We start from the raw sequence: 15,535 nt of genomic DNA, 5'->3' as shown, positions 1-15,535 counted from the left end.
AACTCGCGACCCCTGGTTTACAAGACCAGTGCTCTAACCCCTGAGCTATGGAGCCAACCGTGCAACCGGCTTCTGCGCACGAGCAGTTAATAGCATCGCCATCATCGCGCAGCCGCAGAATGTAACGCCGGGTTAAAGAATGATAAAATAGAATCCTTTGTCTTTCAATCGAATAGCTGCAGCAGACACGACTGCACTGCCACAAGGAGAGATAAATCAGGAGTCTTCGGACATAGCCTCTTGAAGAACAGGTTCGTGTCGTGCCTGCGGGCCGAACGGGGCTGTGAGGAGTGCCCTGGACCGGGCTTGTGACCAAGGACTGGAGCCAAGGGTCAAAGGGCTGGTAATGCAGTGGGGAGGGGGTCGATGAAACTGTCCTGCAGGCTACAAAGTTGGTGATATTAGGAGGTACCTGAAAGGGGCTGGGTAGTGACAGCTGGGAGGGAATCACACGGTCAGGCTCTTCCGAGGTGCTGAGCGGAGATCACCGGAGAGACTTAAGAGTCCCCTGATCCCACCATACTTACACGCAAATCTGAAAAGGACGACCAACCTTAAGGTACATCTTAAAGCCAGCCATGAACGAGTTTGTCAGGGCCCCTAAGAGCCCACTGAGAGGGAAGACAGAGAGGATGAGCATGTAGAGGAAGACAGGAGTCATAATCTGAGAAGAAATTAAAAGCAGTGGCTGTAGTCCATCACCCTCGCCCTGGTGGCTAGCCTGCCCTGGCCCTCAAACGAGATGACTTGGGTTGTTGTACCGGTCAGAGGCAGTCCCCGGGTGCCCTTCATTTGACTGCGGAGAATTCTGTGAAGATGAGATGTAGAATCCTGGGTTTCTGGGGTCTAGGACTAATGGGTGGAGTAAGAAAGATGTCTTAGGGCCAGTTATTTATTCTCAGAGACCCAACAACGTTAGAGGTCTTGTGATACCCAAGAGGAAAGCCTTACATGAGCTTGTGCAGCCAAGTCACCAAGTTGTCCTGTAGCCAAATAATTGTCATAGTAACTGTTGTCCCATTAGGGCCATTATACAGAGATCTATAATCATGCTACAAATACCATTCCCTGACAGACACAATCGTGTATACAGACAGCAGCTACCCACAATCCCTAGTCCTGGCCTCACACGTACATGGTATACCTACACCCAACATCCCAGTTCCTGTGACATGTAAAACTGTGTTATTCTAAACACAGTTATTGAATGATGCAAAGGAAATTATGATCATCAAAAAGCCATACAAGCTGAGTATGGCTGGCACACATCTTTAATCCCACAGCTACAGAGGCAGGAGTATCTCTGTGAGTCCAAGGCCAGTCTAGTTTACAGAGAGAGTTCCAGGCTAGTCAAGGATACAGAAAGAGACCTCATCTTAAAATAAAAAAATGTAAAAATTTTTTAAAAAGGTTTGAACCACGGTATTTGGAGTTATCTAAATCTGTCCCCAGGACATAGTCACTCATACTTGACTCCAGTGTTGTGGCATTCAAATCCACAGGGAAAGAACCAAGACTTAGACTCAATTTAGATTAAACGAGTTTGTTCTTACTGCTAGCAGAAAGACAGCCGCCTTAGAGGCAAACCACACTCCATGCAGAAGAGAGCTAAAGAGAGGTTTTATAAAGATGATCTCAGAGGTGTACATCACAATTTCTACGGAATCCGGAGCTGGACAAGAAACCTCTTGACTTCCCCGCTGTTTCTCTCTCCCGTTGTATAGCAATAAAAAAAACCACTTCATCCCAGTCCCACAGCGCTAAGTGAGTTTCCAAAAGCAGAAAGCAGGAACATCATTATCCTGTTCTTATCTCACCTGCAGGCCACTAGGCTCTCACAGGCATTCCAGGGTAAATGTCAGAGGCCCTTAAGGGGTGCCTGGTACTATATTAAGTTTCTTTAGCCATCACAGGGGCGTATGTGAAATTATTACACAGGCCTGAGCACTCTGGGGGAAGTGTGACTAGGTGACTAGGATAGAGCAGGCAATACCACAGTGCCATCTGGTTAGGGCTGGCTGTCACACCCTTACACAGAATGAACTCTCATTCCCTTTGAAATGAAATCATGTGTGTATGTGTTTACGTGTATATGTCTGTGTGAATGTATATACACATGTGTGTGCACTGGTTCTGGGGTGTGCATACAGAGACCGAAAGAGACCGTCATAATATCCCTTGAAGCTGGAGACCTAGGTATTTACAGAGCACACCGCCTGTTACATGAGTGCTGGGATCCAAACTCTGGTCCTCGTGATTTCACAGTAAGTGGGAAGCTATGTTTTTGTGTGGAAGTCTGTTTGCAACAGCTAACCCCTATATAGCTACTCATAAATGCCCTCTCCAATGTGGAGGAGCCCCAAAATAGCTTGACCACACAGCTGCCATGACAGACTTAGAGGCCCAGGCATAGCTTCTGTGACAGGCTTACTGGCAGGCAGCACCCAGACCCAGGAAAAGCCATAAGCTGATCCCACCCAGGGGGGGCCTACATCTAAGGAGAAGTACCTGACATCCCAAACATTCCAACCCTTAGATAAGGTGGCCAGATGTCCCAGAGTCTAGCATACACCTATTTCTGTTTTACAGATACCCCTAGACAAATATCAGCCAATCAGGGTCCTGAAAGCTGGAAATCCCCTCACCCCAACCTCTGCTATGATAAAAACTCTACCCCGCCTGGGCTCAGGGCTCTCTGCTCTCACTGCTGCATCAGACAGATAGAAGAGACCAATCTGGGAGCTTGAAAATAAAGGCTCTTTGCTTTTACATATGGGATTCGGTCTCCATGGTGGTCTTTGGGGGGGGGGGCATCCCTGAGATCCGTGCATAACATCTGAAACACTCATTCCCCTCATCCCAAAGCTGAGATACAAGCACACAAGCTCACACACCTCAAATACATGACACTCGGGATCCTTCTAGCAGAAACCATTGCTCAGACATATCCTCCTCCTGCCGTCCAATGAAGGAGTCAAGAATGAGTCTAGCCAGCACCCCGAGAATTGTGCTCAAAACCTGTATTTCCGCCCCTTCTGCCCCTTCCCAGGGGAGCACTAAGCAAGAAACAGCTCACTGCGGCCCTTCCAGAAGCCCGGCTTTGTGGAAGCCATGGAACAATAGCCAGCCAAGAGGATAAGGAGGGTCGTCCTCGTTCAACCCCCTCCGGGGCAGACAGGCAGCAACCCATCACCAGGATGCTCTGCTTTTTGCATAGAGTTAGTAAGTTCCAGAAAGGGTTTGTCAGGACTGTGTTTATGCTGTATACATCTCTACATTGGTGCAGGTTGCATCTGTAAACCCCTAAACATCAACCTGTGTTTCACAGTTCCAGAATCTTTGATCTCCTTACCCAAAGGAGACTGTATGCTGGTGGAAAATGTGAGGCTTAAGGCACCTGTGACCAGACATGTTGCCAGTCACTGTGGTCAAGGATATCATCGTATCAGGCTAAGGAGTGCTGGAGAAGTGCAATGCACGTGTGTGTGTGTGTGTGTGTGTGTGTGTGTGTGTGTGTGTATGCCGGGTCTCTCCTGTAGGTCAAGAGTTTCCTTCCATATCTGGTTAGACCGGCTCCTCAGCCGGGAGCTACAATGTTCCTCTCCCTAAATAAACAACCTAGCCTGGCCAGCTGGATCCGGAGGGCTGGATGACCTCTCTAGGCCGAGCCTGCAGCTGCCACAAATGTAAAGTAATAACCGGATGGCTCCAGGGCCAAACCACACCCTTTGCGAGGGTACCAGCCTTTGACACTGTTCTGGGCTCACAGGGACCCTTTTAAATCAAGATGGTAAGCTCGTGTGGTTTAGAAGCATCCTTGTTAAGAGCTGGGCTTTTGTCCTAAGTGGGCGACCACCTCTCCATAGTTCAGATACAATTTGCAGGAACATTACAGGGAGGGGGCAGGCACCAAGGGGAGCGGCCGCTGAGGGTCCAAGGCATCTATCTCTTCCCTGTGCAGTTCGTTACCCACAGCACCTCTTTCCTCGGTTTTCAGCACCTCGGTTGTGTGCTCTGTGATAGCCCGCTAGGGCAGCCCGGGTTAGGGGTGTGGAGGAAAGGTCCAAGATGCAGTAGCTCTGTCCTAGCCCTCCGCGGCTGCCCGGTCCCCTCCTAGGAAGCCAGACAGCTCTTCAAGGCCAGATTCGCAGGTAGGTGCCGGTGGAGCAAACGGAGAAAAGGGGGAACACCCGCTCCTGGAAGTTGACGCGGAAGGTGTAGAGGTGGCGCATGTCCTCCACTGCGTAGAAGGACACCGCCCCCACCTCCAGGTCCAGCGCCACCCTCACCCGCAAGAGCTGGCCACAGTTGAGGGGCGTCCTCTCAGGGCTGGTCACAGCCCAGTACTGCCCATTGTTGAGTTGCATGGCCCAGACGCCCTCCTCGGGGGTAAAGGGCGTGAGACCCTTGCGACGCACGCTCTCGCGGGCCACACCGAAGGCCCAGCCATCCTTGGAGCCCACTTCCACCTCCCAGTGATGTCGCCCCGAGGAGAAGCCACAGGACGCCAGAACGCGGGTGTTGGTATCAAAGCGGCGCGGATAGTTAGGCAAGTCCTGGGCACGCTGTCCTAGGCGCACGCTCTTTAGATCCAGGGACAAGATGAGGCGGGGGTTGGCTGTGTCCGGGTCCAAAGTGAGTTCCACTGAGGATAGAGAAAGAGAAAGACATCTCCAAAACGCGTCACTTTCACAGCCTCGGCACCCGGGGCACAGCAGTCCCTTCTTGTCACCTGGTCTTCCCTCCCTTGAGGGAAAGCCAATGCCCGTCAACCATCCCTCCACATCAGCGATTTAACTTTCCTCCTTCCTTTCTTTTTTAACAAACACGTATTAAAATTTTTAATAAACTCATAAAACCTAAGAAATACAGTGGGCCTGGTTTGGATCTCAATCTGAGCAGGTCAATAAATCTGATTTCAAAGATAATTGTGAAGCGGGGTAGGAGAGAAAGCCTGAGCTTCGGAGGTGGAGGCAGAAGAATCAGGAGTTCGAGGCCATCTTCAGTCATATCGCCAGCCTGAGGCCAGTGGGAGCTACAAGAGCCTTGTCTCAAAACAAAGACAATTGGGGAAATTTGAAAATTAGACACAAGAAAGAATCATCATTTTTTTTTCTAGGTATGATGGTTCTGTTTTTTAGGAGTCCGTCTCTTGCCTGATATGAAGGTCCACCCTATATTCTCAGCATTTGGGAGGGAGTGTGGGGCAGAGCTCTGTGAGCTGGGAGCAAGTCTGGTCTGCAATCAGTTCCAGGCCAGTCAGAGCTATACAGTGAGACCCTGTCTTTAAAATAGACAAAAAAAAAAAAAAAAAAAAAAAAGATGCTGGGCGCACGACTTGGGAGGCAGAGGCAGGCTGATCTCTGTGAGTTCGAGGCCATGGTCTACAGAGCTAGTCCAGGACAGGCTCCAAAGCTACAGAGAAACCCCCTTTCGAAAAACCAGAAAAAGATGAAAAAGAAAAATTCTGTCTCTTTAGAGGTAGTATAATCTGAGAGATTTGTGGAAATACAGTATCTTGTTTTGTTATAAAACTGCACATCTAGCCAGTTATATGTGGTAGTGGTGGTGCACACCTTTAATCCCAGCACTTGAGAAGCAGAGGCAAGCAGATCTCTGTGAATTTGAGGCCAGCCTGATCTACAGAGCGAGTTCTAGGACTGCCAAAGCTACACACACAAAAAAAAACCCTGTCTTGAAAAAACAAAATGAACAAACAAAAAAATTGAACACAATGTCTGTAAAAAAAAAAAATGTTCACCAATTGGCAACTGAAGATATATGATGTGAACATGTGCGGCATGTCTTATGCTCTTCTCTCTCCTTTTAAGTTATGTTTGAAAAGGTTCAAAATAAGCCGGGCGGTGGTGGCGCACGCCTTTAATCCCAGCACTCGGGAGGCAGAGCCAGGCGGATCTCTGTGAGTTCGAGGCCAGCCTGGGCTACCAAGTGAGTTCCAGGAAAGGCGCAAAGCTTCGCAGAGAAACCCTGTCTCGAAAAACCAAAAAAAAAAAAGAAAAAAAAAGAAAAGGTCCAAAATAAAATGCTGCACTCGGGATCTCTGAGAGGCAGGAGGATCTCTGTGAGTTCGAGGCCAGCCTGGTTTACAGAGCGAGTTCCAGGAAAGGCGCAAAACTACACAGAGAAACCCTGTCTTGAAAAACCCAAAAATTAATTAATTAATTTAATTTAATTTAAATAAATAAAAAGCTACAAAACGCACTAAGTTGTAAACACTATTATAGGATTTATTCCATACCCTTTGTGGTGATTTGAATGAGAATGGCAACCATAGGCTCATATGTTTGAATGCTTAGTCATCAGGGAGTGGGACTATTTGGGAAGAATTAGGAGGTGTGGCCTTGTTGGAAGACATGTGTAGCCCAAGCCAGGCCGAGAGTCAGTCAGTCTGTCTGTCTGTCTCTCTCTGTCTTTCTCTTTCTCTCTTTCTGGCTGCTGCCTGCAGATGGAGATGTAAAACTCTCGGCTAGTGTTACAGCACCATGCCTGTCCATTTTCAGCCATGCTGATCACGAACTTCCCTCTGACACAGTAAGCAAGCCCCAGTGAAATGTTTTCCTTTACAAGAGTTGCATTGGTCCTAGTGTCTCTTCATAGCAAGAGAACAGTAACCAGAGTGATAGGCACTGAGGTGGATGGGCAGACAGGGATTTGTGAAGCCCAGAGAGACAGCCTCTGGCAGGGAGGGAGCAGGTTCCCTACCTGGCCAGTCACAACGGTCAACCATACCTTTCTCCTCTTTCTCCAGCTCTCCCCGGAGATCCTCTACAGAGAAACAAAGCAGAGCGAATGTACACAGTGTGGGAGACTGCCCGGCCCGGCCAGGAAACCTCTTCTCCCCACACAATAGAGCCCACCTGACTCCAGCTTCTCTGGAGGCCAAGATTTGCAAGTACAGACCAAGACGGGAAGAGGAGGAGAAGGGACCCCCAAGTGTGCTAGCTCCACCACTTCCCTTTCTCCCTCTATTATCTAGAACCGGTCTGACCTGACATCTCCCCCCTCAGCCTTCTTCCTGCCCCCGTACTCTTCTAATCTGTCTGTCCCCGTGGAAAGCAGGATGCCCCGGGGAACCCAGAGGGCACTGTCATCAGTGCCTTCCCAGAACAATCTGGCTTCGGTATGCCCCAACTCCTGACTCCTCTTCTCAGTTCAGGAAAGACACACCTTTAGGTCCCATGGGCCTACCGGGAGCACGCCCCCTCCCCTCAACACTGCATGGCCCAGCCCACACCCACGGCCCATACCTTTGAACTTCTTCAGCAATCCTTTTAAGATGAAACTCTTGAGGGAAACATTCCACACTTTATTCTTCATCTCCGACGAGACCGTGGTTGGCTTGGAACCAGGCATACTGCTGCATCTGCAGGACAAGGCCCCCGAGGAAGTCCCAAGAGCCCCAGCTCACTCGGGTGCCCTCTGACAGTTAGGGGGTGCTACAGATACATGCAGTCCTAGAGGCCTGATTACCAACATGTGCACTCCTGGGAGATAGCACAGCCTTTAGGAGGTGGGGCTGGGGGAAGGAGTTCCATGATTGGAGAATTGCCTTTGAAGAGAATATCATCAAACTATCTTGTTCTCTTTTCTCCCGCCCTCTCTCCCTCCCGATCCCCAACCCTTCTTCCCAACTGCTTCCTGTAAGAGGAAAAGGGAAGGCCAACTTCATGTAGGAATTCCCACAGGCAGGTATGGGGGCCTTTGCCTCCAAAGGGACCCAGGTAAGGAAGTAGGAGTTGGGGGTCAGGAGGTGAGAGGTGGTGTTGGGATGAAGAGAGAAAGCTTGGTGGGAGGGCAAAGGAGCTTGGGAAGACTGAGGAATGGTTAGGTTCACTCACTTGCTTAGCGTGCTTCTGAATTCCTGGAAGAAAAGAGGAAAGGACATCAAACCATCATTAGCTAACCTCCATTCATTCACCTTTGAGAAAACATGACTTGCTCCTTACCCAACTCCCAGAAAATAAGCCACGCCCCACTGAACACGGTGACAGTGGTTTCCAGCTGTGTCCTGTCACTCCTGGTGCCCTTCAACCCTGAACACAGATGTGCACAGCTTCTATTGTGAAATCCTCCCTGGGCTGTCTGAGGAGACCCAGTGTTTACCACGAGCATGGTTACCGCCCCAGACAAGCCACGGTGTCTCGATTGTTTCTTTTTTGTGTCTGTCTGTCCCCCCACCTCCACCCTGACAGCGTTTCACTGGCTGGCCTCGAACTCACAGAGATCTGCCTGCCTCTGCCTCCTGAGCGCTGGGGTTAAAGGTGTGCGCTACTGTGCCTGGCCTGGTGACTACTTTTTTAATTGCTTGTTTGTTTGTTTATTGGTTTTTCGGGACAGGGTTTCTCTGTGTAGCTCTGCAGCCTGTCCTGGAACTCACTCTGTAGCCCAGGCTGGCCTCAAACTCACAGAGATCTGCCTGGCTCTGCCTCCCGAGTGCTGGGATTAAATGCGTGCGCCACCACCGCCCGGCCTTTGTTTATTTATTTTTAATGAATGTTTATGTGTATGGGTGTTTTGCCTGCCTGCATGTCTGTGCACCACCTGTGTCTGGGGGCCAGAAGAGGGCACCAGATCTCCAAAAACTAGAGTTAGAGGCGATGAGCCACCGTTTGGGTACTGGGAATCAAACAGCCAGTGTTGTTAACTCTGAGCCATCTCTCCAGCCCCAATTTTTTTTTTTTAATGAAATAGAATAGCATAGAGCACATTTAGAGTGAATTATTACAGGTTGCAAAGTTAAGGATTGTTTTCTGAGACTGATCTCGATTATGTGTATACAAAACTAAAAGAAAAATAAATTAGAAATTATAATGGCTGATAACCATGAAAGTTCTATCACATCCCTTCCCGCCTTCCAATCCCAGTGCCCTTTCCTCCGATCCCCTTCCTCCTGTGGTCTGATTGTCCTCCAGCAGCCTTTCCTAATGCCTGGGGACGAATGCCTCAAGGCTGTGGCTGGGCCAGCCTCACCTGGAGGAAGTCTAGGTCCGGCTTCTGAGCTGTCTCCTGGATCTGGCTGGTGAGCTTGGACAGCTGAGTGATCTCATTCTCCAGCTGCGCCATGTTCTCATTCTGCTTCTGGGTCACTTCCCGGGACAGCACCTCCAGTCGGCCTAAAAGCCGACCCTCCTGCTCCACCAGAAAGGCCCGAAGTGCCTGGAACTCTGCCCCCACCTTCTCCTTCTCGGCAACCATCTGCTTCTGTCTCGGGAAAAAGTTGTCACACAATTAGAGGAGAAGCGACTTGGGCAGAACATTAAGTCAGTTTTGAGGGCCGGGCGGTGGTGGCGTAAGCCTTTAATGCCAGCACTCGGGAGGCAGAGGCAGGCGGATCTTTGTGAGTTCGAGGCCAGCCTGGTCTACAGATCGAGCTCCAGGGCCTGGTTGCTTCCCCCTCACCGGAGAAAGAGGCATACCCACACATGCATAGTGTGCACACCCCTGACTCTGTACAAGCTACAGCCTCAACACACACTCCTCTCTCCTCTGCCACACATGTCCCCTGGTGTCTCCTTAGGACACGGGCTTTACACCTACCTTAGGGCACAGCTACCTCAAGCTGCAGCTTCCATCATGAGGATTAAATCAAAGGTTGCTTTTTCCCCCCCTCTCTGTATTTATTTATTTAATTCTCTTTCACCCTGTGTTTTAGAGACAAGGTCTCTGGCTGGCCTGGAGCTTTCTTGTTATGGTTCAGTAAGAAAGCTCTCATGAAGTGCAGAGGGCTACTGGCACCATCCTTAGGCTTCCCAGCCTCCAGAACTGTGAACTAAACTCTTACCATCGTTGTTGTTGTTGTTGTTGTTGTTGTTGTTGTTATGTAGCCCTGGCTGTCCTGGAATTCATTATGAAGACCAGGCTAGCCTCAAACTCACAGATAACCTGTTTCTGACCCACAACTGCTGGAATTAAAGGTGTGAGCCATCACACCCTGGTACACTCCATTTTTTTTTTTTTAATTAAAACTGCTTGGCCATTAGCTCAGGCCTACCACTGACTAGCTCTTGCACTTTAAATTCAGCCCATTTCTGTTCATCTATGTGTTGCCACGTGTTCCATGGCTTTACCTGTGACATTCCATTCTTGAAAAAGCACACAGTCAGTGATACTGTGTGACAGCAGCAGAAAGCAGACTCCCAGACTAAGACAACTGTAAACAGAGGTGTCCCAATCTTGCTGCTGTTGACCTTTGGAGCCAGATAATTCCTGGCTGTGGGGGCTTCCTGGGAGGTGGCCAGTAAATGCCAGTGACACTCCCAGTGCTGACAACCCAAAATACCTCCAGACATTACTGGGTGTCCCCTGAGGTAAGGGCATTTTTCAGATGAGAGTAATCTCCTCTTCCCACCCCTGACTTCCAGCCCACATGATATGTACAATTATAAAATCCCTGTTTGGTGGAACAGAGGCAGGCTCACCTGCTGCTGTATGTATGGTGAGAAGAATGAGGGACGTGTGGCTCAGCAGTAGAGCACTTGCTTGGCTGTGAAAGGCCCTGGTTTGGATAGTTTTAGAGGGAGGGTTTGAGAAAGGGCAGAGACGGGAGGTGCTAAACAATATCCTGGGGAAGTAGGTTAGAGACTGGGAAGTTGCCCAGGCCATAGAGAATGTCCTCTCAGTCATAGATGCAAAGCAAAGGTTGAAGAGGTTTGTATGCTCTTGCTGCTTTCTCCAGCGGAGGTGGAATAAAGGTCTGGATGGGTGAACTTTGCTTTGGGGAGAGAAGTGAATGATTAAATGTGAAAGTCTGGGAGGTCCGATGGATGAAGGTGTAAAAACAGTTAGGAGTAAGGAGAGGGCCGGGCATGGCGGCATACAGCTTCAATCCTAGCACTAGGGAGGGAGAAGCTGGTGGGTCTCTGTAGGTTTGAGGCTAGCCTGGTCTTTGGTCTGCATAGCAAGTTCCAGGGCTATATAGAGAGACTCGGTCTCAAACAAAACAACAATAACAACAACAACGAGCTCAGAGAGGAGCCTGAGCATCTGAACTCCATAGTCTTTCCCTACCTAACATAAAGAGTAGAGAGTTTGGGCTAGTGAGATATCTCAGCAGGTAAAAGACACTTGGCTGGCTCATAAACCTGTTCAATCCGGAGAATTTCCCTCAAGGCGGAGGGCAGGGACTGAGACAAAGGTGCCCTCAGACCTCCACATGCAGACAGTGGCACATGCACCCCACAATATAAATATAAACAAATAGATAATTTTTTAGAGACTAAGGGTCCTCCATGCCTGCCTCTCCCTCTATTCCTAGCTTTATGAACAAATGACTTCGTCCTAAAAGGCCCTATTGGTTCCTTTCATTCTTTTAGCACTATTTATTGAGCTAGGGACTGAATTCGTGAGGTAGAAAATGACAGACTCATGTTTGTCCATAGTAACCAAGATGAGTCCCATTTTCCTTTCAAATTGGAGGTGCTGGACACTAGAGGCTACTTAGGAGCAGAGTCCCCAGGCCTCCTGTCTGTCCTCTGCCACAGCCAGGAGCAGTTCTGATCCCCCTTCACCATCTTCTCCCTGAACCTCTAATTCTTAAATCGAAGCTTTGAAAATGAACATTTGCCCACAGTTCTTTCCAGGGCAGGCTGATATGTGGCTCCTTATTGTAATCATGTTTTCATTTAATATTACATGTTTCTGTGAAGAAATATTAATGCATTCAGTTACAAGATGTTGTCGCTACAGGACCTAATTGGTTGGTTACGAATGTACATCCTAGAGATATTTTTGAATGGTCTCTTTCACAAGCTCTGGTTTGTATTATAAATTGTATAGTCAACCTTCACGATGTATACCACATTATCTTTCTGAAATCCACCCTACTGTTTCAACTCCCCCGCCCCCCATCTCTCTCTCTCCCCCTCCCCCTCCTCCCTCCCCTGAGTATTCACAACCTCATGCCTCCCACACTTGGACTCACCAGAAGCTCCTTGCTCTCCCTCTCCTCCGTAGACCGGAACACGTCATACTCTTCTAGTTCTTTCTTCAAGGCCTTCAGCCTGGAATCCAGCAGCTCCTGAGATATGAAAGGAGACACTATGGGAAGAGAATTCTGGAAACCCTCTCATGTGCCATCCTAGAGACAGCTGGGAGAAAGCCAAGGTTCTGTTCTCGGGATAGATATCATCCCCGGCTGTGGGGTGAACATGGCCTGTGCAGACTAAGCCTATCCGTGCAGAGCAAATACAAGGGCACTCCAGAGGCCCCAGTGAAGTGAGCCACAGGGTCTGCACTGAAACTCAAGACTCGCACTTTGTTGGTTCAGTTCACCTTGTCTCCTGCTCTCCTCTCAAGCGGCAGAAAGCACACATGTAGGAGAGCTGAAGACGGACGGAGCCGCAAAGACTAGGGGGTGCACACACCTCTTGTGCGGCTGCCCAGCAAGGGACAGACAAAGGGGAGGCGCCCAGAACCCATGGGCTTCGCACAGCCCGGGCCTCTTGAGGCAGGCCACAAACCATTGTGGTCCTCTATGAACCGGGTACTTTAAGAAGGTGCCACGCCTCTACGAGAGGAGTAAGTAAGTGAAGGCAAAGGATGTGTGGGCGTGCAAACAGATTTTTTTTTTTCTCCCGGGCAGAGTTACAACAACAGTTGGTAACAAGAAAATCTTCAAGTCCCTGGGGCCGCCATCTCCGGGCAGTGGGGCCTGAGAGACCAGAGGAGAGGAGGGATGTGTCCTGGAAAACCGCAGATCGGGATGAGAGAAAGGAGACGCGTGCTCCGCGGAAGGCCATGCGGCCTGTAGTCGGCCAGGAGAGCCGGGAGGGCTGGAGAAGAGAGCCGGGGGTCGAGGCGACCGTGCACCCACCTTGGCCTCCTGCACCGCCTCCTCCAGGGGCAGCACCGCGTGCTCACGATGCTCGCGGGCGCGGTCGCACACCACGCAGATGGCACGGCCGTCGTCCTGGCAGTAGAGCTTAAGCTGCTCCCCGTGCTGCGAACAGCGCGCGGCCGCCGCCCCGGCCGCCGCCTTCGGGGTCCCGCACTCCCCCGAGACGGTAGGGGGCAGGCTGAAGCGCCGAAGCAGCGAGGCCACCGCGGCCAGCTGTCGGTTGGGCCGCAGCTGGCTGGGGCGCGCGGGCTCGCGGCACTGCGGGCAGGGCAGTGGGAAGGGCAGCGTGCGGGTCGCCGTGCCGGTGCCCGCGGCGGGACGCTCCCAGCAGCGCGTGATGCAGGCGCGGCAGAAGCTGTGGCCGCACTCGACCGACACCGGTTCCTGGAAGAACTCTAGGCAGATGGAGCACGTCGCCTCTCCTTGGAGCTCTGCCGCCAGGGCCAGCGCTTCGGCCCCCGCGTTCGGCCCGGTCCGCGGCCCCACGGTCGCCATCCGTGCCCTCGGTACATCCAAGTCTTGCGGCGCTGGGGAGGCCCCTGGACTCTACGGGACACTCCGGGCTGGGCTGGGCTCCCGAGCACTACTGGATGAGGAAGGGCGGGGCTGCCGCCCGGCAAGCTGAGACTTGAGCCGAGGGTGCACCAGCTGGGGGAGTGGAGGGAGGCGGGCGGTGCCCTTTCTCTGAGCTCCCAGAGCCACCACCCCAGCCCGGGACCTCCCTTCTATCGACCCCCACCCCCTCCCTTCCTCGGCCTCTCTAGGCCGCCCCAGGATGACCCAATCAGCAGTAGGGAACTGTCCGGGACAGGTGAGCGCACAAGCCTAGCTGGGCTCCACTCCCAGTTGCTGACCTAGGCTGACCCTGCACTGCGGGGGCAAAGGAAAGCCTGCCTCCCGGGGCCAGGTGTCTGGTTCCCCGCGTAACCATTCACCCTGGCACTGCACTGAGCTAAACTTAGGGTCTGGAATTTGGCTGTACCTCCTCACCCCAAGCGTGGCCTTTTGTCCACTTTTGTAACTGTATTTCTTACCATTCTTCCCCCTTCCTCTTTAATTTTGAACAAGTAATACAACCACTTTTTCTCGTTTCATTCAGTATTATTTCAGCATCACACACACACCCCAAAAAAAGAAAAAGAAAAAACAAACAAACAAAAACAAAAAAGAGTGGCGCATGCCTTTAATCCCAGCACTCGGGAGGCAGAGGCAGGAGGATCTCTGTGAGTTCGAGGCCAGCCTGGTCTACCAAGCAAGTTCTAGGAAAGGCGCAAAGCTACACAGAGAAAGCCTGTCTCAAAAAACAAAAAAAGAAAAAGAAAAGAAAAAAGAAAAACAAACAAACAAAAAACCAACAACAACGAAAAAAACAACAACCCTTCTCTGTCTTTCGAGCTGGTGTTCTTGTTTCGCTCTGGAGGCCACTAGGGCCAGGCTTCCTCCTCCACCCCTCCCAAAACTTTTCTTGTCAATGTCACCATCCACTCACTCAATTCTAACCCAAAGGGCAGACCTCACCTCTTCTCTCTGATGTGTCTGCCCTGCCTGATAGCATCTTTTCCCTGCCACTCAGAACTCTCCATTCCCCCTTCCTTCCAGTCCACGGCCTCCTACTTCCTAGTTAGTATCTCAGGCTTCCCACTCCACTTCTACCCTGCCCTGGCTCAGGCCCTAGGCCTCAGTCTCAACACTCTTTGCGATCGCTTGTATAACAGGGCGCCAGCCCTTAGCACAACTGACTCCATGATGGAAGTGCCATTCAGGCTGCAGAACTCAGCATACGGACAACAGCACCGCCCGCCAAAACTAAAACAAAGGCCTCATCCGCCAAAGTCCACATAGTTCTGGAAAGTCTCTAAGTGTACTAACCTTGCTTTTTAAGCTTCTGTAGTTCTGCTTCTGGCTAACAGTTAACATAAGTAACTGTTCTTACTAATTAAGTATGTCGTTTTAGATTATGGACTAGCCTACAGAAAAATGTCTTCCGGAAATAAAAAAGTGAATGGGGAAGATGAATAGGAATCTCACTTACACAACTTCAGTAAAATATTAGCTCTCTGAACAGATGAAGATAGGTTTCTTCTATATCCCAGAATTTAATCAATATTTATATGTATAATTCAGCTATTATTTGGCTTAGAAGTGCTTATTGGGAAATATCATTTTTACTATTTTCTGCATGGAAAATATTTTCCAGTTTCAAATAACCCTGGGCTTTTGAATTATAACCTATTTTTATGTTCAAGCTATCTGTGTATTATTTCTCCTGCAGTTGTACATAAAATGTTTTTACATTCAAAAAAGGGACAAATACTATAGAATTGTATTACATGAAATATATAGAATATGCAAGTTCACAGAGACAGAAAGATTAGACGTTATCTCAAGATGAAGAAGAAAGGCATATAGAGCAATGATCTCCTAAGTACAGAATCTCTGTTTTGTGTGATGGAAAAGTCCCACAACAGACAGTGCTATCAGAACATAATATCATGAATGTAATAAATCAATACAATTAATGTAATTAATGAATATCATAAATATAGTTATTGAATGAATACTGCGAAGGTTATCAATGAATACCACAAATGTAATTAATATCATGAGTGTAATTAATGAATATCATGAGTATAATTAAACAGATAAATTTAAAAAAAAAAAAGCTCACCCTGAAAAAGG

At 49.8% G+C, this 15,535-nt stretch overlaps 1 protein-coding gene and 1 non-coding gene across 3 annotated transcripts in view; both read right to left on the bottom strand.

The window, feature by feature from the left end:
• The window catches only part of Trnat-ugu (transfer RNA threonine (anticodon UGU)), a 73-nt gene extending 18 nt beyond the window's left edge, over window positions 1–55 (bottom strand). Inside the window, exon 1 of the tRNA in view lies at window positions 1–55. This exon is cut by the window's left edge and continues 18 nt beyond it. This is a non-coding gene — a tRNA (tRNA-Thr).
• Window positions 56–2,805: 2,750 nt separating this feature from the next.
• Trim7 (tripartite motif containing 7) lies at window positions 2,806–13,604 on the bottom strand. Of its 2 annotated transcripts, none has more exons than XM_006987134.4 (7): window positions 12,833–13,604; window positions 11,942–12,037; window positions 8,992–9,222; window positions 7,860–7,882; window positions 7,269–7,384; window positions 6,751–6,786; window positions 2,806–4,645 (listed from the first exon to the last, which is right to left on the bottom strand). In XM_006987134.4, the coding sequence occupies exons 1-7, from the start codon at window positions 13,349–13,351 to the stop codon at window positions 4,134–4,136; spliced, it is 1,533 nt and encodes a 510-aa protein (XP_006987196.1). In that variant the 5' UTR covers window positions 13,352–13,604; the 3' UTR covers window positions 2,806–4,133. The 2 variants fall into 2 exon arrangements, with proteins under 2 accessions (XP_006987196.1, XP_042139832.1); XM_042283898.2 differs by lacking the exon at window positions 2,806–4,645 and adding an exon at window positions 6,228–6,460 and having other exon boundaries at window positions 12,833–13,495.
• Window positions 13,605–15,535: the final 1,931 nt, after the last annotated feature.

The sequence above is a fragment of the Peromyscus maniculatus genome, chromosome 8 (genome assembly GCF_049852395.1).
Source record: "Peromyscus maniculatus bairdii isolate BWxNUB_F1_BW_parent chromosome 8, HU_Pman_BW_mat_3.1, whole genome shotgun sequence".
In the NCBI taxonomy this organism is placed as follows: Eukaryota; Metazoa; Chordata; class Mammalia; order Rodentia; family Cricetidae; genus Peromyscus; species Peromyscus maniculatus.
Note: the sequence above shows the minus strand (reverse complement) of the source record. Positions and strands in the feature narration are given on the sequence as shown.

What these genes read in the sequence shown, in the direction of transcription:
- Trim7 (XM_006987134.4), bottom strand. Translation starts at nt 13,351, where the DNA reads ATGGCGACCGTGGGGCCGCGGACCGGGCCGAACGCGGGGGCCGAAGCG. An exon ending in CGGACCTAGACTTCCTCCAG is followed by an intron (nt 7,883 to 8,991) that starts GTGAGGCTGGCC and finishes CTTTTCTTCCAG; the next exon opens with GAATTCAGAAGCACGCTAAG. An exon ending in TTCAGAAGCACGCTAAGCAA is followed by an intron (nt 7,385 to 7,859) that starts GTGAGTGAACCT and finishes CTTGTCCTGCAG; the next exon opens with ATGCAGCAGTATGCCTGGTT.